At 55.3% G+C, this 21,732-nt stretch overlaps 2 protein-coding genes across 4 annotated transcripts in view; both read right to left on the bottom strand.

Annotated features, from left to right (window-relative positions):
* CBX2 (chromobox 2) overlaps nucleotides 1–21,732 on the bottom strand; it is a 192,913-nt gene that overhangs the window by 39,424 nt on the left and 131,757 nt on the right. The gene's annotated exons all lie outside the window — the stretch shown is intronic.
* ENPP7 (ectonucleotide pyrophosphatase/phosphodiesterase 7) lies at nucleotides 9,508–21,242 on the bottom strand. 3 transcript variants are annotated; one of them, XM_077973132.1, is made up of 6 exons: nucleotides 20,721–21,242; nucleotides 18,187–18,332; nucleotides 15,979–16,605; nucleotides 14,384–14,603; nucleotides 13,578–13,724; nucleotides 9,508–10,307 (listed from the first exon to the last, which is right to left on the bottom strand). In XM_077973132.1, the coding sequence occupies exons 1-5, from the start codon at nucleotides 21,190–21,192 to the stop codon at nucleotides 13,594–13,596; spliced, it is 1,596 nt and encodes a 531-aa protein (XP_077829258.1). In that variant the 5' UTR covers nucleotides 21,193–21,242; the 3' UTR covers nucleotides 9,508–10,307; nucleotides 13,578–13,593. The 3 variants fall into 3 exon arrangements, with proteins under 3 accessions (XP_077829258.1, XP_077829256.1, XP_077829255.1); XM_077973130.1 differs by having other exon boundaries at nucleotides 9,508–10,291; nucleotides 20,721–21,181; XM_077973129.1 differs by having other exon boundaries at nucleotides 9,508–9,952; nucleotides 20,721–21,180.

Genomic DNA, 21,732 nt, shown 5'->3' with positions numbered 1-21,732 from the left:
TCAGTACTTCATTCCTTTTTTTATTGAGACAATATGTCACTCTGTCACCCAGGTATGAGTGCAGTGGTGCAATCATAGTTTACTGCAGCCTTGACCTCCAGGGCTCAAGAGATCCTCACACCTCAGCCTCCCAAGTAGCTGGAACTACAGGTGTGCACCACCACGCCTGGCTAATTGTTTTTTCTTTTTGTAGAAACAGGGTCTTGCTATGCTGCCCAGGCTGGTCTCGAACTCCTGGGCTCAAGCAATCATCCCACCTGCGCCTTTCAAAGTGCTGGGATTACAGGAATAAGCCACCATGCCCAGCTAAGTAGTTTGTTCCTTTTCATGGCCAAATAATATTCCATTATATAGATAGACCACATTGTGTTTGTCCATTCATCTTTGATGGACATTTGTTTTATTTCTACCTTTTGGTGAGTGTGAATGATGCTGCTTGTTACATCTGTGTACAAGTTTTTGTTTGAACACCTGCTTTCAATTATTTTGGGTGTATACCCATGAGTGGAATTGCTGAGTCATATGTGTACACAGGAAATTTTAAATTTAAATTATGATTCAAATATGGATATTTCCAGATATGGTTTAATTCTAAAAGAGTTTACTTGATGAGCATTTTACAAGACATCGGTTACTATTTTTAAAAGTTTGAAGGTGGGCACAGTAGCACACGCCTGTCATCCCAGCACTTCGGGAGGCCGAGGTAGGTGGATCATCTGAGGTCAGGAGTTCAAGACCAGCCTGACCAACATAGTGAAATCCCGTCTCTACTAAAAATACAAAAATTAGCCAGGCATGATGGTGTGTGCCTGTAGTTCCAGCTACTCGAGAGGCTAAGGCAGGAGGATCACTTGAACCTGGGAGGTGGAGGTTGTAGTGAGCCAAGATCGTGCCACTGCACTCCAGCCTGGGCAACAAGAGTGAAACTCCGTCTCAAAAAAAAAAAAAAGTTTGAATAAATTATTCAAATAATTTCAATAATTCGATAAATTATTCCATGTGCAACTTACTGAGGAATTGTCAGAATTCCCACAGCAGCTGCATCATTTTACACTCCTGCCTGCCATCTCTGAAGGCTGCAACATTTCCGCCTCCTTACCAACACTCACTATTTTTTTAAAATAAAAAGTTCTAGCCATCTTAGGGGGTGTGCAGTGGCATCTCGCTGTGGTATTAATTTACTTTTCTCTAATGACGGGTGGTGGAGGTGTCTCTGGACTGCTGGGTGTTTGCACTGCCTCCCTTGCTTGTTATCAGCTGTGGACAGTGGACAGGTCACTCCCCTCCCCTAAACCTCAGTTTCTTCTTCTGTCCAAAAAGGAACTGGCCTAGGGTCATGGCCTCCAAGTGTCTTCACCCACATGGCCTGGAAAAGAATTTTAAAAAATAATGGTCCCTGATACCTTTTAAGATTGACAGCTACCATTTTTTCACCATGAAGTTTACATGGTTGCAAAGTATGTGATTTCCAGCATACTGTAAATTTTGGCATTTAAAAAAATAAAACTGCTCTTCACTCTGTAGAAGCCAAAGCTGACATTTTATCCCACTTCCAGTATCATTGAAGAAGTCACAATTCCTCAGCTGAAACCAAAAATCACAGAGTCCCCAAATTATAAAACCTTAACTGCTTCCTGTGGACCTGGACTCTACAGCAACAAGAATTTTAGCTGACTTTTGCTTTTCCCAGCCGGTGTCCTAGCTTTTAGGATTAGTGTAATCACGTGAGGAAGCTGCCGCTAACCACCGGAGGCAGAGTAGTGTAAATTTACTAACCTTGATTCTCTTGGGATTTTTTTTTTCCCTTTAAATACTTGTTGGATTTTTATATTTGGTGAGCCAGTCCTTCTGAAGTCTGACTCCTTTGAAAGAAAGCTTTTTTTTTTTCTAAGTGCAGTCTGCCTCCAGTTTTCCTTGGGCTATCCTTTTAAGTGTATCCAAGGAAATAGAAATAAGGTAGCAGTGTGACCCAATAAAAGGGCAGGTTCTTTTTGATCCTTCTCTCCTTTGCCTCTGGGTTCTGTTTCATTTCTTCTACAAAACTTTATTTTAATAAAAATTTTTATGTTTGAAAGTCATTCACTGATCACCCAAGCATATGTCTGCAACAAGAACAGGCACATGAATTATTCAAACTTTAAAAAATGTTAACCTATGTCTTAAAAATGCTCATGAAGTAAATTCTTTTAAAATTAGACCAGGTCTAGAAATAACAATATTTGAACCATCATTTAGATTTAAAATATTTTGTTTCCTGTGACTCTAAGGCTGTCAGTATTTAAAAAATTTATTCTGCATTGAATATTAAATTGAATTATTAAATTGATCAAACCAGCATAAATATATTAAAATTGCAGTATATGTTTATTATATACATAAAAGTAAAATTTTTGTTGGACTACATCTCTTAATGAGATGGATGGGACTGTATTTTTTCCCAGTGGTTCAGGTGTCATTGGGTAAATATTATTTATTGTCTAGGACAGAGCCCAGAATCAATTCCAAACCTGTTTTTATTTTTATGGGCTTGGACCGTGAGAAAACTCATTTATGTAAATTGATCCGTGGTGATGGACAGTTCTCTTAGGGTTGCCTCTCCACTGTTTGAACCTCTTCAGACACAAGCCAAAAGTCACACAGTGATCTGTCACCAAAACCAAAGCCGAAAACATAGCCTGATTGGGTTCTCCAGTCGCCGGGAGAGACTGGGGCCTTCGGGGGTTGCTTTCCCGGCTCCCCGGGTGCGCGAGTGGCCCGGGTCCCTGCCCCGCCCCAGAGGTGCCCCATCCCTCCTCCAGCCCCACGGGATGGCAGGGCGACCTCTTCCAGGGAGCGGTCCGGGCTAGGGACGGAGCCATCCCGGGGGTGGGGGTCCCGAGGCCCAGTCCCTCGCGCGCCCTTGCGGGACCGCACCCCCGGCGGCCCAGGCGCGGGCAGCCCTGACCTGGGCGGGTTGCGCGTTGGCTGCGCCGCGCCCTGGGATACCGTACCCGGTCGCTCCCTGAGGCGGGGGGTGCGCAAGGCCGGGCGAGGGGCGGAGGGCCCGGGGGACTGCGCTGACCGTTCCGTCGCGGGGTGCGGGGCCGGAGCCCACGGCGCTCCCAGAGGCCGTCGGGCCCCCAGGGTGCCCCGCAGGGCCCGGCCGCAGAGAGGGCAAAGATGTGGCGGCCGGCGAGGGGGAGGGGGTGGCACTAGCCTGCTGCGCGTGCGCCGACCCGGGTGCGACCCCTGCCGCCCGCCCTACTCATTACGGCCCACCCCGAGGGCCTGTTGCCATCGCTTGTCCGCCCGCGTCGGGGTCCCGAGTGGGTGTGTGGGGTGCATGCGTCATGTAGCGTGGACAGGGCTGCAGCGTGTGCGGTGTGGGTGAAGGGTGTTGTTCGGGCGCATGTGGGGTGTGTGGCTGGTTGTGGCATGAGGTGGTGCACACGGTGCCAGATGTGTGCAGTGTGTGCGTGTGTGTTTTGTGTCTATGGGTGGGGGGAAGGGGTGGCAAGCGCATGAGTGTGCCTGTAAGTGTGCCGGTGTGTAGCGTGCGTGGATGCCCGTCGCAGATGTGTAGTGTGTGTGGAGCGTATGCGGGGTGTCCGTGTCCCGGTCCCGCCTGAGCCCCAGCTCTCGGCTTCTTGGACTGTGGTGGTGGCGGCTGTGGCGCGGGATCCGAGGAGCGCAGCGCCGCGCGTCACCATGGCAACAGATGCTCCTGCAGCCCCCGCGCCGCTGCGGTGGGGAGGGGGCCCTGCGCACCTCGGACGGTGGGCGTGGGGGAGGGGAGGCTGCTCGTCCCAAAGAAGCCCGCGGAGGAACTGGGCTGCCCCGGCAAGCACCCCGGGGAATCCTCCCTCGCCTTGACATCTCTCCTGGTGGGGCGCCGGGGCAGGGGTCGGGACGCGGTACTTGCTGCGGAGGAGAACCTTGCCTGGGGAACCCGGGGACCTCACTCGGGTCCTCTGCAGGCCTGGAGCTGGGGACAGAGTAATTCTTGCTGTTTCTTTCCCTTGAAAGGCCCCACGCCAGGTGTTTGCAGCTCCTAGGTCGGAAGCTGCAGGCGTGGTTATTCCGAACCCTTAGGATCGGCTTGTGGGAGATGAACTCGCCCATTCCAAAGACGGGGAGCCCAGGCCTTAAGGAGTCCAGGACGGCATCGCGAGCAGACTTGTCGGTTACATGAACCTACAGGTGCTCCTGTTCCGACCCAGGACACAAGGAAAGGCTGATAGTGAACCAAGGAAGTCCCTGCCTTTGACACAGGCTGGACGTCAGTGCAGAGGAGAGAATCTGGGCCCGTGCTCCCTGCACTCTGGAAAGAGCGAGCTTGTTTGCATAAGCAAGCAGCCCCTCTCTGGGAAGGCGCTGGCCAGGCCCCATTGGGATGGAGCCTGGAGGCGCCTGTGCTCCCCTACCTCCTCTGCCCAGTGCCTGGCCCAGGAGTGGTGCTGCCTTTTCATCCGTTTAACCTGAGGAGGATGGGCGAGACCAGCTTTCACTCCCTCATGCATTCATTTATCCATAACCTTTATCAGGTGCAGCGATTCTGCAGCGTGGGGTCCAGGCCAGCAGCAGCGAAATCACCCGGGCTCTGGTCAGAAATGCAGACTCTCAGGCCCACCCCAGACCTGCAGGTTCAGGAGTGTGGGAGTGGATGCACGTGGCCCGCCCCGCGCCAGATCTCACAAGGCGATTCTGAGGCTTGTTCAGATTTGGAAACCACTGATCCAGGGTGGTCTTTGTGCTACGGATGGGACTACTGATTCCTTCCCTCAGGGGATCCCCCCTGCCCCGAAAAACCTGGCCCTGAGGGTTTCAGTTCTCCTCTCTAAACTACCAGTGCTCACTTGGGGGTCCATCTAGGACTTCAGCAAGCAATTATCCTTGACCACTATCTCAAGGCTGGGTCTAAGCTTGACTGAAGCTTTTTCAGAGAAGGAGGAGGAGGAGGAGAAGGAGGAGCTGGAGGAACAGAAGGGAGTTCTCAACTCTCACTGCTTCAAAAGGTGCCCGAGGAAGTGAGGAAGTGAGGAAGGCTTCCAGGAGTGTTGAGGGGCCCAAGAGCGCCGCCTCCTGGTGACAGTATACAGAGCTGACTCTACTGGGGAGGGGCCTCCTAACCAAGCTGGCTCTTTTCTCTTTTCTTTTCTTTTCTTTTCTTTTCTTTTCTTTTCTTTTCTTTTCTTTTCTTTTCTTTTCTTTTCTCTTTTCTTTTCTTTTTTTTCTTTTCTTTCTCTTCTCTTCTCTCTTCTCTTCTGTTTCTTTTTCTTTTTATTTTTTTGAGACAGAGTTTTGCTCTTGTCACCCAGGCTGGAGTGCAGTGGCGCGATCTTGGCTCACTGCAACCTCTGCCTCCTGGGTTCAAGTAGTTCTCCTGCTGTAGCCTCCCGAGTAGCTGGGATTACAGGTGCCCACCACCATACCCAGCTAATCTTTGTGTTTTTAATAGAAAGTTTCACCATGTTGGCCAGGCTGATCTCAAACTCCTGACCTCTGGTGATCCACCTGCCTTGGCCTTCCAAAGTTCTGGGATTGCAGGAGTGAGCCACCACGCCTGTCCCCAAGCTGGTGTTCTGTGTCCCAGTGGTGTGACCTGCCTTGCAAGAATCACCCCAGTCAGTACCCGGATGTTTTGTGTGGTACTGCTAGCACCTGGACTGGCTAAATTCAGAGAAGGATCTGGGTTGACAGGTTTGTGTGGATGATGTATCTGTGTGACTCGTCCCCAGTCAGCTCCAAGTGGCTCCAGTATGCAGTGCATGGCTTTGTGTCACCTGTGGTTTTCTTCCAAGTCTGTTTCAGTTGGGCTGATGGTAAAATGAGCTTCACACAGTCAACTGCAAGGTTGGTGTTGAGCAGTCCTGACTTGGTCATCCGATAGCCAGGAAGGGTGCAGGGCACCTGGGAAATACCGTGCATTTGGCAGGGAAGACTGGGGGGAATCTGTGGATGCTGCCCATGGGAGGCCAGTGCTACCCTCCAGAAGCTTCTTGGGCTGGCCACATGGTTGATGGGCAGAGGAGGCAGGCCAGAGCTTGATGACCCCCAGCAGGTTTGCTGTTGGTCAACCTCTTGTATGTAATTTGTCATGTTCCCCAGCCACCTTAATTATTACTTAGTCAACATTTCTCTTTAAATCAACTCATTCTTTGTTACTTAATATGATTTTTTTTTCTTGAGACAGTGTCTTGCTCTGTTGCCCAGGCTGGAGGACAGTGGTACAATCTCGGCTGACTGCAACCTCCAATGCTCAAGCGATCCTCCCACCTCAGCCTCCTGAGTAGTTGGGACTACAGGCATGCACCACCACACTTGGCTAACTTTAAAACTTTGTAGAGACGAGGTCTCACTATATCGCCCAGGCTGGTCTCGAACTCCTGGGCTCATGTGATCCTCCTGCCTCTGCCTCTCACAGTGCTGGAATTACAGGCATGTGCCATTGTGCCCAGCTAATTTAATTTTTTAAAAGACATTTTTGGCTGGATACAGTAGCTCACTGCTTGTAATCCCAGCCCTTTGGGAGGCCAAAGTGGGTGGATCACTTGAGGTCAGGATTTGGTGACCAGTGTGAAACCCAATCTCTACTAAAAATACAAATATTAGCTGGGCATGCTGATAATTACAGGTGGCAGGCACCTGTAGCCCTAGCTACTTGGGAGGCTAAGGCAGGAGGATCACCTAAGCCTGGAAAGTGGAGATTGTAGTGAGCTGAGATTGTGCCACTGCACTTCAGTCTGAGTGACAGAGTGAGACTCTTGTCTCAAAAAAAAAAAAAAAGAAAAAGAAAAAAAGACTTTTTTAAGGAACATCAAGAGATCCCTTAAGTTAGGCTGGGCGTGGTGGCTCATGCCTGTAATCTCAACACTTTGGGAGGCCAGGGTGGGCGGGGCGGGTCAGCTGAGGTCAGGAGTTTGAGACAAGCCTGGACAACATGGTGAAACCCCGTCTCTATTAAAAATACAAACATTCGGCCGGGCGCGGTGGCTCACGCCTGTAATCCCTGCACTTTGGGAGGCCGAGGCGGGCGGATCACGAGGTCAGGAGATCGAGACCATCCTGGCTAACACGGTGAAACCCCGTCTCTACTAAAATACAAAAAATTAGCCGGGCGCAGTGGCGGGCGCCTGTAGTCCCAGCTACTCGGGAGGCTGAGGCAGGAGAATGGCGCGAACCCGGGAGGCGGAGCTTGCAGTGAGCCGAGATGGTGCCACTGCACTCCAGCCTGGGCGACAGAGTGAAGACTCCGCCTCAAAAAAAAAAAAAAAAAAAAATACAAACATTCGCCTGGCGTAGTGGCACACGACACACCTGTAATCCCAGCTACTCGGGAGGCTGAGGCAGGAGAATTGCTTGAACCCGGAGGCGGAGGTTGCAGCAAGCCGAGATTGTGCCTTTGCACTCCAGCCTGGGTAATAAGAGCGAAACTGTCTCTCAAAAAAAAAAAAAAAAAAAAAAAAAAATCGCTTAAGTTAATTTTAAAAAGGAAAAAGAAAAAACAGATGTCAATGAAAAATAAGTAGCACTAACCAAAAATTGAAGGTGATTATAGAAACAAATACAAGGCAAATCAAGCTGTGGCAACCGTCCATCCTATGCTGTTGCTTGGCTGCCAGAGCTCTGAGCCTGGTGCCTCTCTTCATGTCACAGAAGACACCTGTTAGGGGTGGGGTTCATGGACCAGAAACATTCTGCTAGAGAAGCAAGAAGGCTTGGAGGTGGGTCTAAAAGAGTGAATGACATTCTCACGATTTGATACAAGGTAATTGCTGCCCTGTCTCTTCCTAATACCCAGGCCTTCCATGTACCAGGCCCTATTCGCAGCTGTTTGTGAATATTAACTCATGTTATCACTGAGACCACCCTATGAGACAGGTCCTGCCACTGGTCCTGGATTTACAGAGGAGGACAGGCCCAGAGAGGTTAGCAACTTGCCCAGGACCACAGAGCAGGTGTTGGAGAGGGGAGCTGGATTTGAACTGGGACTGTGCTGCTCAGGGCGGCACCCCTGACATTTGACACTCAGGGCTGCACGGATAGGAAAATCAGCCCCCCGTGCATGCAGCCAGGCCTCAGCCCCCCGCTCCTGACCCCTGAAACTCCATCAGCGGGTGCTCGGTCAGCCACCAGGACTCTCGGTGTCTTTGTGACACCAGACATCTGGGGTAATGGAATACTGAATGTGAGACAGACTTGGTTATTTTCCTCTCTCTCCTCTCTTTCTCCTCTGTTTCTTTTCTTCTTCTGTGGATGAAGCAATTCTCACAGCTCCTGTTGGCCTAACCCCTGCCACGCTGACGAACAGGGCTGAGCAAACGTGGTGGTGGTGGTCGGGGGGCTCAGAGGAAGGCAGGGCTTCTCTTGGAGACCGGGCAGTGGCAATGCCGGCACCCGTGAGTGCTCATCACTCCGAGGACGTGGATGTGGACTCTACCTGGTCTCCTCTGGCCGGGTGGGGGGCAGGCTCAGGCCGGCTGAGACTGGAATTGGGCCCATCCAGGGAGGGTCACCGGCCTCTGACCCCGGCCCAGCCGCAAAGCCAGAGCTTGTGCAGGTGGGTGGCTGGCCTGGGTGTCATGGGGGTGTGGCTGCAGGCACTGGCATGGGGACCGGGGCAGTCCTTCCAGGAAGAGCAGTTGGATTGTGGATCAGGGGGCCCACAGGCCAGACCAAAGTCCATGCTCTTCAGCCCCAGGCAGCCGGTCAGGCTGCTGCGGAGAGCAGGCTGGGATGGGCCCTGGAGATTCCATGGAGCTGAAGCCACAGGCAGAGGCAGGAGACCCCGGGTGGGGGTGGGGGTGGGGGTGGGGGCTGGGGGCCACGGGCTTTGGAGGCAGGGAAATAGGCAGATCTGACAAACTCAGACTTCAAAGCCTGTGTCTCCCAGCGCCCCAGCTGGTTTACTCTGCAGAGTGGCACTGACAAACCCAGCACCTCCCAGGATAGGATTTTAACCCTCCCAGGGGCTGCCATTCTTGAGCACCTGCTTGGGGCCAGCCTCTGTGCCAACCTCCCCGCAATGTGCCCACCTCACTCTCAGGTACCCCAGGGAGGTGGGCATGGTCCTCATTATCTCCCTTTTTCAGATGAGGAAACTGAGGCTGGGGAGGGTCAACTGCTTTGCCAATGCCACAGCATTTGGTGGGGGGCCAGGGCTGGAACATGAGTTGATCTGACTCCAAAGCCTGTGCTCTTAACCGAAGGGTCTCTCAGCTCCTGGCCATGGCCACCCCCGTCCCGTGTCAGAGCCAATCCGCGCGACTTTCTTTGCGGTGTTTCCGCCTTGTTTAACGTGATTTCTTGCTGAGCACTGTGGCTTACAGATGCCTTCCCCCCTTCCTTTCAGGAAACTCACCCCTTTCCCAGGACTGGGCAGCCGTCCAACCAGGGCCCACCCCTAATGAGAATGGAGGGGTCCCTGGGGCTTGTGAAGCCTGGCAAGGAGTTAGAAATTTCTCCCGCGCTGGGGCCAATGGTGGGACCGTCGGGAAACCAGCAGGCTTTAGGGAAGAGGCTCCCCTGTGCTGACTGTCGCGGCTTGGCCTTTATTCCCACAGGTGCTTTGTGCCGGGGCGGGCCCCTCCCAGGTGACCGAGGCCGGGTCTGCAGGTCCCCGCGCCCGCAGAGCTCCCGCGCGCCCCCGCGTGGCCGCAGACGGCAGCGCCGCTTCGGGAGCTGGAGGTTTGCAGGAGGAGGGACCCGAGTGGGAGGGGCAGGGGCTGGGGGCCGGTTATGGGACCTGCGCGCCGGAGGCCCTGGACCTGGGCTGCCGGGCTTATTACCGGCACCATAACAGCCAAGCAGGGGCTGGTGCTGCCGGGGACAGTGGCATGCAGCCTCTGGCCTGGGATAAGCTGGGGAGGCAGGGACCGTCCGCCACCAGCAGAGCATCACAGCGAGACAGGCGGCCCGGGGCCTACGGGCAGCTCCCGGAGGCTTCCAGGAAGAGCAAACAGCACGCGTTGGCCTGGGAGGAGAGGATGGGGCAGGCTGAGGGCAGGTCTGATGGGACAGGTGAAGCAGAGGTGCGATTGGACTGGGAGGGAGGGATCGTGGGAAACAGGCTGGGGGGCCGGTGGGGGCGGTGGGGCGGCAGGCAGTGGAAGCGGGCAGCGCTGCCAGGGATTCCTGCGAGGGCACAGGTGCGCGGCAGGTGTGGACATGGGGGTGGCGTGATGATGTGAGGCTTCAGACCCTTCTCCCAGGGCTGGGAGGCGAGGGGTGAGCACTGTCCCAGGCCTGGCTGGCAGTGTGCGGATCCCAGGAGGCGGAAGAGCTTCCCCTAGTCTTCTGTCTGCTTTTCTGGCTGGAGAAGGAGGACTCTGTAAAGTCAGGGCAAGGACTGCGTCCGTTCCACAGTGTGCCCTTAACTGGCCACATGTACTTTCAACATTTCCTTTAAAGAAAAGAAACGGGCCCAGGAACTGTGCCCAGTGGCTCATGCCTGTAATCCCAGCTCTTTGGGAGGCCAAGGCCGGAGGATCGCTTGAGGCCAGGAGTTCGAGACCAGCCTGGGCAACATAGCTTGCTTTTTAAAAAAAGAATTAAAAATTTAAAAATTAATTGGGCATGGTGGTGCACACCTGTAGTCTCAGCTACTCAGGAGGCTGAGGTGGGAGGATTGCTTGAGCCCAGGAGGTCGAGGCTGCAGTGGGCCGTGATTGCATCACTGTACCCCATCCTGGGCCACACAGTGAGAATCTGTGTAAAAGAAAAGAAGCTGGCCACAGAAAACAGCCTAGTTCCAAATGGAATTTACCAGGCTGTGATGAAAACTTCGGACCCCTCAGCTCTTAGCCACCTGCACAGCCCAGCAGATGCTGCTTGCGAAAGATGATTCTGCAGGCTTCTTCCCTACTTTGTGTTCAGTGACCTCACTTTGGTAGCTCAAAATGGGCCATGGTGGGAGTATTGATGCCACAGAAATGGGTAAGGGCCAACATCAGGGCTTTTTGAGGGGGGTCTGGAGAGCCAGTTTGCTGGGACGCCGCTGTGGCTGCCCCTCTGGGGAAAAGCCCTGTGAGAATGTGCAGAGTCACGTGGTCTTCGATTTTCCGTGCTTCAATTTCCTTGTGTGTGAGTCTGAATAATGACGTTTTCTGAGTCCCTCTCTTGGTTAATGTGGAGAACAAATGGTTGTGGACTCTGGCGCCATGGAAACCTTATCATGTCCCTGCCTAGTGCTGGAAGACTTGCTTCAAGGACCCAAGCCCCTGAGCACAGAGAGGCAGGTGTTGTGGCTGAAAGTACTCGGGACCAGGACCTTAAAACTGGCATTGACACACCACCGGCCACTCTTTGGCACCCTTGGACCAGTCAGCTAACGTCTCTGGGCTCCGGCATCTTCATCTGCAGGAGGGGTTTGGGCTGAAGGGTCATTTGTTCCCCTTCTGGATGTGACATTTGGCATGCATGGTCCTCTCCACCACATACATCTCCACATTCCTACTTCTCTAAACCCTAAACCTGCTCCTTTCTCTTTCATTTATTTATTTTTGTAGAGACAGGGTCTCACTCTTGCCCATGCTGGAGTGCAGTGGCAAGAACAAGGCTCACTGCAGCCTCCACCTCCCAGGCTCCAGCGATCCTCCCACCTCCGTCTCCCCCCGAGTAGCTGGGATTATAGGCACGCAGCACCATGCCTAGCTAATTAAAAAAAAATTTCCTACAGAGGCAGGGTCTAACTATATTGCCCAGGCTGGTCTTGAACTCCTGGGCTCAAGCGATCCTCCTGCCTCGGCCTCTGGAAGTACTGGGATTCCAGGTGGAAACCAATTTGCCCAGTCTCATTCCCCTCTTGATTCATGAAAAGCTCTTGGCGTTTCCTGTCTCACCAGCCTCGCCTTCTCAGTGAGTGGTGTGGTCACCATCTCTTCTCAGTCCACTCCTTGTGGCTGGGGGCTTTCATTGAGTCCCATAGCTTGTGTTGACAAGTCTCAAATTTAAATTGCCAGACTAAACTGCATCCCTGGGTATGGACCCATCTGTACAACCTGTGCCCAGGAACAGCTGCACATGGCCGCGTCACCAGCATTGAGGCTGATCACGGCCGAAACAAGTCTCAGCCTCCCCGACTCCTGTCCCCAACATTTTAGCATGTCAGCAAGTGGCTCAAGACCCAACCATTGGACCCATCCTTCATTTTTCTACTTTCTTCACCCTCCCGCATAATCTGTCCACAAACCTCGAATGTCGTGCCTCTTAAAGGTATTTGGAATCTGTGCACATTGCAGCTTCTCCACCCCTGCCACTGGAATGTCCTGCTGGGCCCTGCAGCAACCTCCAAACTGGCCACTTCCTGCTCCCGTTTCTGTCCCTGGCCCAGCAGTGAGACCCACTCGTTTAATCGTCAACCTCAGACCCTGTGTGACCTCAGCTTGGGGCTCCCCGCTGTGTATCCAGCAACCTCCTGCCTTGGGGCTGTGGTCAGCTCCTGTTAGAGCCTCGCTCTGTGCCAGCCTGCAAGCACACTGGCCTTCTGTCTCATCCAAAACACGCTGAACCTGTCCCACCGTGGGGCCTGTCCCTGGCTCTTTCCCCTGCCTGGAATCTCTTTCCCAGAGCCTGGCATGTCTGGCTTCTTGTCATTCTGATCTCTCCCTAAATCCACCTTCTCAGAGAGGCCATTCCACGCTGGGCAAATGAAAAGGTAGTGCCTGCCTCGCCGCTGCCTGTGGCTGTCTCTTCTCCGCCATCACCAGCATCTGAGCACTCTGCCCATGGATTCATTGGCTTTTGTATCCTCTGCTTTCTTGTGCCTTTAAATGACAGGTTCCAGACTCCAGGGCCTGGACTGTCTTGTTCGACTGTTTTGTATCCTGAGCCCACCAGAGCCTGGCATGGAGCTGGCTCCCGTTACATATTTTTGGGATGAATGAATGACTTTCTTCTGCTTGGTCTAGGAGGCTGTGGCTGCACAGACAGACAAGGGAGCACTGTCCTCAGAGGCTCCCGGGGAGTTCCAGGAACACAGCCCCGGAGCTCTCCTCCCAAACGCACCCCACGCATGTCCTTGGAGGCCAGCCTCCAGAGAGTTCCAGGAACACAGCCCCGGAGCTCTCCTCCCAAATGCACCCCACGCATGTCCTCGGAGGTAGGCTTCCAGAGAGTTCCAGGAATATAGCCCTGGAGCTGTCCTCCCAAACACACCCCACATGTGTCCTAGGAGGCTCCCGGAGAGTTCCAGGAACACAGCCCCAGAGCTATCCTCCCAAACGCACCCCACACGACGGTTTCCGAGCTATCCCCAGAGTGGAGCCCAGAGATGGCAAGAAGGAGGGGAGGCAGCAGCTCTGGCCAGAGGCTGAGGGAGTTCTGGCTTTTGGGGGAGGGTGGGAATTCTGGCCACTGGTCCGGGTGGTCTGCTCTGGAAAGACCTCCTCCAAGCCCAGAGCAGAGAGGCCGGAAGGGTCAGCCGTGGGATCTCAGGGGTGATCGGTCGCCTCTCTGTGGCAGCCAGGTTAGTGGGAGTCACCCACTTGGTGGGGCCTGGCAGCTCAGTTCTGGCTGCCTAGGACTGTAGCCGGACATCAGGGTGGAGGGCCTGGGGAGCATGGGGCCACCCTCCCGCCTCTGCTTTCTGGGTCTCTGACCTTGAGCCATGGGGCGTTATGCGACCTCAGACAGAAGAATCATGGTCCCCAGCAGTCCCATCACAACGAGGGCCCAGCTGCTGGGCAGGCCAGCAGACCTTCCGTGGAGCGGGAGAGCAGGCCTTCCGTCAGGCGGAAGAGCAGGCTCTAAGGAAAGCCAGAGGACCCGTGAGGGAGAGAGGGATGGCTCCTCACCCCAGCTCCCCCACAGTAGACTCAGGGTCCTCTGGTGGTCCCCACGAGCCCCCCACTTCCTCTTTCACCGCCGCCTTGGTCCCATGGCCCTTGTCCACCACGGCACTTCACAGCCCTGCTCAGGAGGGCCCAGCCCTCTCCAGCCAGGCCCCCACCAGGGTCGCCACCTTGTCAGTTTCCAGGTGACCTTTGTCCCCAGGATGGATCAGGTTCAGGTGGGGAGGTGTGTGTGTGTGGGAGGCTGATACAGGAAGATTCTAGAAAGGAGGCCCTCAGGTTGCCGTGGTGGGGAGTGGGGAGTGGGGATCCAGCAGCCAGGAGGTGGGCTCTGCACAGCAGGCCCGCCTGGGCCACCCTTGCTCCCTCTGTCCCCTTCTTGAGCAAGGCTGCCCACTCCTCCCGCTCGCCCTCTTGTGCTGCCCGAGATGCATGAGGTGCTCCTGAGAGGTCACGTGTTGTGGGAATGTGAGGGATTCCGGTATTCCCCAAAGCCAGGGGAGGCAGCCCCACTCGGGGTTTGAGGCGTATCCTGGTCACAGGCACGCAGGCACCCACGTGTGCACACCTGTGCACACTCGAGCAGGCCGGGATTTGGGGCACCCTGCCCTCACCTGTGTGCAGCATAGGCAGCAGGGTAGCCGGGTCCCCATCGTTGGCCTCGGGCACGATGCCCAGCAGCCGGCACATGAGCTCGTACACGTGGACGCTCTCAAAGGGCTCCACCTCCAGGCCCGCCTTGAAGCTGGGGCCCACAGCGCGGAAGATGGTCTTCATGTCCATGTCTTTGTTGTCAAAGCCGTGCTCCCCATTGTTGAACTGGACGTTAACTCTCTGCCGGGGAGTGGTAAAGGGTCCTGGGTCCTTGCTGGGAGCAAGAGACCCTCTCCACCTACCCTATCCACCCTACGAACGCCCCCTTCCCCTTAGGAAGGAGCACCAATATGGGGGCTGGAGGGGTTCCAAGACTCAGTTTCCCTGAATTCTCAGCTTCTGGAGATCAGTCACCCTACAGAGTGAAGTTCAGGGAAGGTCCAGTTAAATGAACGGAGACCAGACCCTGAGTAAATGGGAGTGGAGCGAGCAGCTCCAGGCTGCGGGCCCTGCCTCCTGGGTGGTGGTGAACGCTGGCTCCCATCGGTCACTTCCTTTCTGGGGATGTCTGCTCCCTAATCTGTGCTTTGCTTCTGGCTCAGCACAACTGTGCTCTCTGCTGAGGGGAGGTCGGGCTCCTGCCTCTTTTCTGCCTCCTCCCTGTCACCCTTGGGGCTGGACTCCTACACTTTACCCTGGACACGTAGGGCACACACACACGCCTATCACACAGTGCTCGGACGTGACGGGTACAGTTGTGCACACACACTCCCACTGCGTGATGCCTGAATGTGGGGGGCACACACACATGTGCACACACACACTACTGCCTCGTGAAGGGTGTGTCCCTTCAGTGCTGACGCTCCTCAGACTGGGGGCCAGCTAGAAATAGGGAGTGCCTCTATAGAGATGGAAGGAGAGGCCAGACGCAGTGGCTCACCCCTGTAATTTCAGCACTTTGGGAGGCCAAGGCAGGAGGATCGCTTCAACTCAGGAGTTTGAGACCAGCCTGGGCAATATGCAAAACCCTGTCTCTACAAAAAATACAAAAATCAGCCAGGTGTGGTGGCTCACACCTGTAATCCCAGAACTTTGGAAGGCCGAGGTGGGTGGATCATCTGAGGCCAGGAGTTTGAGACCAGCCTGGCCAACATGGTGAAACCCTGTCTCTACTAAAAACACAAAAAATTAGGCATGGTGGCAGGCGTCTGTAATCCCAGCTACTCAGGGGGCTGAGGCAGGAGAATCGCTTGAACCCGGGAGGTGGAGGTTGCAGTGAGCTGAGATCGTACCACTGCACTCCAGCCTGGATGACAAGAGTGAAACTCTGTCTCAAACGAAACCAAACCAAACAAAACAAAACGCACACAAAAATTAGCCAGGCATGGTGGCATGCACCTGTGGTCTCAGCTACTCAGGAGGCTGAGGTGGAAGGATCCCTTGAGCCTGGGAGTTTAAGGCTGCAGTGAGCTGAGATCCTGCCATTGCACTCCAGCCTGGGCAACAGAGCAAGACCCTATCTCAAAACAAAACAAAACAAAACAAAAACAAAAAAAGGAGACCCAGAGCCCGGGGAGGGAGCCCCCAGAGGTGGTGCCTCCAGCAGGCGACTCACCCCGTGGATGACGTAGCCAAGGTCGCTGTACATCAGCAGAGGTGTGACCCTGGGGTTGTTGGCGTAATGGAAGGCCTCGGGGAACTCCTCCTTCTTGTAGACGTGGAGCTTGGGGTGGGCATCCTTGAGCGCATTGTACACCTTCTCCAGCCTCCCTTCTTTAGGGAGCAGCATCCCGTTTGGTCCGTAGTCCAGGAGCTCAAACTGGATGTCCTGGAAGGTGAAGTTGGGGAACTTGTGGAATTCGACCAGGTCGCCAGCCTGCTTGTCCACGGTCGTCATGCCGTGGTCGGATGTGATGATCAGGTTGAGGTGGTCTGTGAGGTGGTTGCGAGCAATGCTCTCCCGCAGGTAGCCCACGGTCCGATCCACCTGCCGCACCATCTCCCTCCTCTCCAGGGACTCGGGGCCGTACTTGTGGCCCGTGGAGTCTGGCTCCCCGAAGTAGAGTGTGACCAGATCCAGGTCCTCCTCCGTGAACCACGCCATCACCGTGTCGATGTTCGCTCTCCACTCCGTCTCATTTTTGTAGTTGTGCGCGATGCCTTCCTTCCGGCTCTGCGTCACGGCCACCCCTTGGTAGGTGACGTTCCCGCCCGGGTAGAAGAAGGAGCCAGCCCTCAGACCCTGCCAGACAAGGCAGCGTGAAGGACAGGACTCCTCAGTGGGCGCCCCTCATCCCATGCCTGTGAACACATTTGTCCCCCACCTGCCTCCTCCTCTGTTCCACCCACCCATCCCTGCTCCTCGCTGCAGCTACGGGGCCTTCAATTTCTAAAACATCCCTGATCTCATGCTCTATGGGGGGTAAAACCTGATTTTATAGAGGAAGCGACAGGTGCCCACTGGACTTGAGCACTAAACGAGACATCAGGGTAAAAATGTTCCTAGATACGCAGTGTCTGCCTCATCACTGGGCTATGATGCCTGCCTCGAGGCCACACTGCCCAGAAAGCATCTCCTTCTGAACTGAAGTCTGGCCTGCCCTGCTGGGCTCTGGTCCGGGCATGAGTCTGTCTGTCCACCTGTGTCCCGTCCACCTGCCCCTCCAGCCTTCTGCCTGGCCGCCTGTCTGCCCCTAACTCGACTGCTGCTTTATTTAGAATTTGTCTGTCCCCCCAGCCCTCTGTCCACCCCACCTGCCCATCCACTCCCCCAGGATATTCTTTCATTGGATCAAGCGCCTTGAGATGCCAGGGTATCTACCTTGGCTTCCTGCTTGCAAGCCTGTGGAGGGAGCCCTGAGTGTGTCTATGGATCCTTCTGGAGCGAGGGAACTCCGGCTTGAGTGGATACCTTGGCTCTGGGGTGGGCATGGGCTCTGACGTTTATTCCAGCCTCATCTTGGAAACCTCCACTGACTTTGTTTACTGGAAGCCTCGCCTCTGGGCCAGGAAGCCCCCAGAGCATTGCAAACTGGGTGGGGGGCGGTCCTGGGTCAATACTGTAACCCACCTCTCATTTTATCTTTGGCCCTTTAGAATTTAGCTGCTCAGCTCTGACAGGGATGTGGGAAAGGGAGAAAGTCGTGTAATTGTTTTTTTTTTTTTTTTTTGAGACGGAGTCTCGCTCTGTCGCCCAGGTTGGAGTGCAGTGGCCGGATCTCAGCTCACTGCAAGCTCCGCCTCCCGGGTTGACGCCATTCTCCTGCCTCAGCCTCCCGAGTAGCTGGGACTACAGGCGCCCGCCACATCGCCCGGCTAGTTTTTTGTATTTTTTTAGTGGAGACGGGGTTTCACCGTGTTAGCCAGGATGGTCTCAATCTCCTGACCTTGTGATCCGCCCGTCTCGGCCTCCCAAAGTGCTGGGATTACAGGCGTGTAATTGTTAAATGCTTTCTTGTTGAGTCACAATGATCTTCACAGCCTGACCCTCACCCCCAATGCTGCAGGGCCCAAGGGTGCAGTTCTCCCTCCGACTAGGGGGACAGAGCAATCCCTCTTGCTCCCAGGGCCCCCCAGGGAGGACTGGGCAGGGCTGTGTCCATGGGCCGAGCCGGACATAGCTCACTGGTTAGTCCTCACCGGCACCCACCACCTGCCCATTCTGGGGTCCTACTTCACACTCTTCTGTGCCAGGGTAGGCCAGGAGCCCCGAGACCCTGGAGTGGGGAAGGGACCTGCTGTGGATCTCACATGGTTCCAAGCCTCGCCTGGGCCTAGGTGCCCCCATGCTCTGCAATGTCAGTGTGGGTGGGGGTGACATTACCTGCCTCTGGGCTGTGATCCAGATGGGCACGCTGCCATTGTCCCACCACCTCTGGATGCCCAGCGTGGCGTGGTAGGGCAGCTTCACCTTGCTGGTGGTGTTGTAGTACATGTTGTGAACCACCCCGTGGTTCTCGATATATTTGCCTGAGGGAGGAAGAGGTGCAGAGGGTGGCAGGATGGACCCGGGGTCACAGCGAAGGCCGGACCCAGGGCTGGAAGAGGCGAAGTCAAAGCCGCCTCGGTTTCCCTGTGTGCTGGGTGGGGAGTGGGCCTGGGGCAGGGCTGGGAGGAGCAGACTTCTTTCTGCGCTGCCCCGTGGGAGCCAAGGTTCGAGGTCATGTCCGAGACAAATAGACACGTGTTCTTTGAGCTATTGTACCAATTGCACTTCCACTTTCAGTTTGTCCCGCAGCTGGACGGGCACATAGGCACGAATGCATGTGCGGGGATCCTGGTGGCAGACTTGTTTGCTTTAGCAAAAGATTGCGGGTGACCTCCATGGCCATCAGGAAGGCACTCTTTAAATAAATAACGGCCCAGCCATCAGATGAGACCCCAGGCAGGAATTTCAGTGAACCAGGAGATTTTTTGAATTTATTTTTGTACAGGAAACACGTGCACATGGTACTAAGCCCAAAAGGTGCAAACGGAGAGATGAAGTGGAGAAGGTCCCTCCGTCCTCATCCGCGATACAGAGAAACAGGTGGCGCACGGACGGGAGAACTGCACACCTCCGTTTGCGGTTAGAAGGGGCCGAGGTTGCAGAAAGGCTGGTGTGGGGATCAGCTGCTTGTGTTGGGGTGAACGGTGTCCCACCACGTTCATGCTCACTTGGAACCTTGGCATGTGTCCTTATTTGGAAATAGGGTCTTTGCAGTGTGATTAGCTAGGGTAAGGGGATGTATACTGGAGAAGTGTGGACGCTAAATTCAGTGACTGGTGTCCTTGTGAGAAGAGGAAAGTTTGAATACAGACACTCACAGGGAGAGACCCTGGGAAGGCGTAGGGAGAGGTTGGAGTGATGCTACCACCAGCCCAGGAATGCCAAGGATTGCGGAGGCCCCGGGAGCCAGAAGAGGTGAGGAGGGAGCCTCTTCTGCTAGAACCTTCGGGGCGGGTGCAGCCCTGCAACGCCCTGGTTTTGGCCTTCTGGCCTCCAGAAGCATGCGGATCCGTTTTTGTGGGTTTAAGCCAGTCTGCAGTTCTTCGTTGCAGGGGCTCTGGGACACCCACGCAGGGTCTTTGGAGGATGACCCAAGTTTGGGAGGTGGGCAAGCCCCCTTAGGGAGGGCCAGGGGTGTTTGCTTTTCAACTCTCTAACACCTTTTTTGCAGTACTTGGCTCTTTATTATTTTAATATTGTTTATTTTTTTGACACAGGGTTGTGCTCTGTTGCCTAGGCTGGAGTGCAGTGGCGTGATCGCAGCTCACTGCAACCTCTGCCTCCTGGACTCCAGCAATCCTCCTGCCTCAGCCTCCTTTATTTTTATTTTTTATTTTTTATTTTTATTTTTTTTGAGACGGAGTCTCACTCTGTCGCCTGGGCTGGAGTACAGTGGCCGGATCTCAGCTCACTGCAAGCTCCGCCTCCCGGGTTTACGTCATTCTCCTGCCTCAGCCTCCCGAGTAGCTGGGACTACAGGCGCCCGCCACCTCGCCCGGCTAGTTTTTTGTATTTTTTTAGTAGAGACGGGGTTTCACTGTGTTAGCCAGGATGGTCTCGATCTCCTGGCCTCGTGATCCGCCCGTCTCGGCCTCCCAAAGTGCTGGGATTACAGGCTTGAGCCACCGCGCCCGGCCTTATTTTTTTTTTTAATTTATTTTTTTGAGATGCAGTCTTGCTTTGTCACCCAGGCTGGAGTTCAGTGGTGCGATCTCAGCTCACTGCAACCTCCACCTCCTGGGTTCATGCAATTCTCCTGCCTCAGCCTCCCGAGTAGCTGGGATTACAGGCATGCGCCACCATGCCCGGCTAATGTTTGTATTTTTAGTAAAGATGGGGTTTCGCCATGTTGGCCAGGCAGGTCTCGAACTCCCAACCTCCAGTGATCTGCCTGCCTCACCCTCTCAAAGTGCTGGGATTACAGGCGTGGGCCACTGCGTCTGGCCCCATATTTGGCTTTTAAAAAACCTATGTGTGTATTGTCTACAGCCTGGGCAGATCTGTCAGGGAGGTGTTGGGTGGGAAATGGAAAAGCTGGAAGGGAGAGGGAGAGGCTGACACAGCCAGCTGGAGGGGCAGGCAGGGGAGGGGAGCCGTGGGAGTCATCAGGGAGCCCGCCACGCTACCCTCCTCCTGAAGCCTTCTGGGGTTGCTGCCCTGGCTGCGGCCACGGCTTTAAGGACCCCCCTGGTCATTTTTCTTTGTCCCGGATCTGTTGCTACCAACAGTGAGGATTCCTAATGGTCCCCTTGGCTGTGTCCTGTGCATGGAATGAGGACCTCTCCCCTTTATCCTGCACGACAGGGCTCTATGCCACCTGGTTTCTCAGGCCCTCCCACCCCCAGGCCCCATCCTGGGGCGGTACTCACCGGTGACCAGGGTGAAGTGGCAGGGGCTGGTCATGGTGACAAAGGCGGGGGTCATGTAGCGTGCCTTCACCCCGTCTCGGGCCATGGCATCCAGGTTGGGGGTGTCCACGTCCTGGTCATAGTTCCAGCGGAAGCCGTCGAAGGACACCAGAAGCAGCTTGTTCCGGGAGCCCTGACTTTGTACCGGTGCCCCGGCCCCGGGAGCCAGGAGCGTGGCCAGAGCCACAGTGAGGAGGATGGCTGGGCCTCTCATGCTGGGCCTTCCAGATGGACAGGCACACAGGGTGCCTAGGACCGGCTCCTGCCGAGGAGGGCAAAGTCCCAGGGTCACCCGGGCTGATCTCATCCCGTGCGTCTTTGGAATGTGGCTGTGCACATCCCTGGGTCGTACCTCGGGAGTGGGCTCCCCAGCCGGGTCAGTGCCACCCCTGATCCCAGCCTCACGTGTGTGGGGTGGCATCAACTTGAGCATCTGCCTTTATTGCCAGCCGCGCCCTTGGGGCTCCAGGCTCCTCCCTCCCTCCCCAGAGTGTGGACAGTGACCCAGGGCTCAGAGCACAGCAGGAGCCCGTTCCACCAGGAAAGTCGTGCCCTCTCCCTCCCCCGTAGCAGCCGGTGGTCCCTCTGTCCCAGCTCACCCTGACCCCAGGGGACCCAGGTGAGGGTGGGGTGGAACCTGCCTCCAGGCCTTTAGTGGTGCATGGGCCTCAGGTCTGCCTGGGCGAGGGCCTGTGGGGCAGGCTTCCCATGGTCAGGGCCAGGACCAAGCCTGGGTCACAGCATGGCCTTTTCCCGGGGGAACCCCAGGCTGGGTGCCTCTTCTTCTCCTCTTGCTCCTGTTAAGGGGCTCCTGGAGCTTGGTGAGCAGACCCGAAACCCGATGGCTCCAGAGCAGCATCCTGCGTGCCTTCCTTCTTGGGGTGCTTCCTTCTTGGGAATTTCAGAGGGGGCCTGGGGCTCGGGCGTTCTTGCTTGATGGGCTTTTTGACAAGGGGTCAGAAGAGGGGGACTC

This window comes from Macaca mulatta, chromosome 16 (assembly GCF_049350105.2).
Source record: "Macaca mulatta isolate MMU2019108-1 chromosome 16, T2T-MMU8v2.0, whole genome shotgun sequence".
Taxonomy (NCBI): domain Eukaryota; kingdom Metazoa; phylum Chordata; class Mammalia; order Primates; family Cercopithecidae; genus Macaca; species Macaca mulatta.
Note: the sequence above shows the minus strand (reverse complement) of the source record. Positions and strands in the feature narration are given on the sequence as shown.

Coding starts and splice junctions, on each gene's coding strand:
- ENPP7 (XM_077973132.1), bottom strand. CDS start 21,192: ATGCTCAAGTTGATGCCACCCCACACACGTGAGGCTGGGATCAGGGGT. Junction 18,333..20,720: donor CCACTTCACCCTGGTCACCG/GTGAGTACCGCC, acceptor TTCCTCCCTCAG/GCAAATATATCGAGAACCAC. Junction 13,725..14,383: donor GCTGCCTATGCTGCACACAG/GTGAGGGCAGGG, acceptor GGCTTTCCTTAG/AGCCTGCTCTTCCGCCTGAC.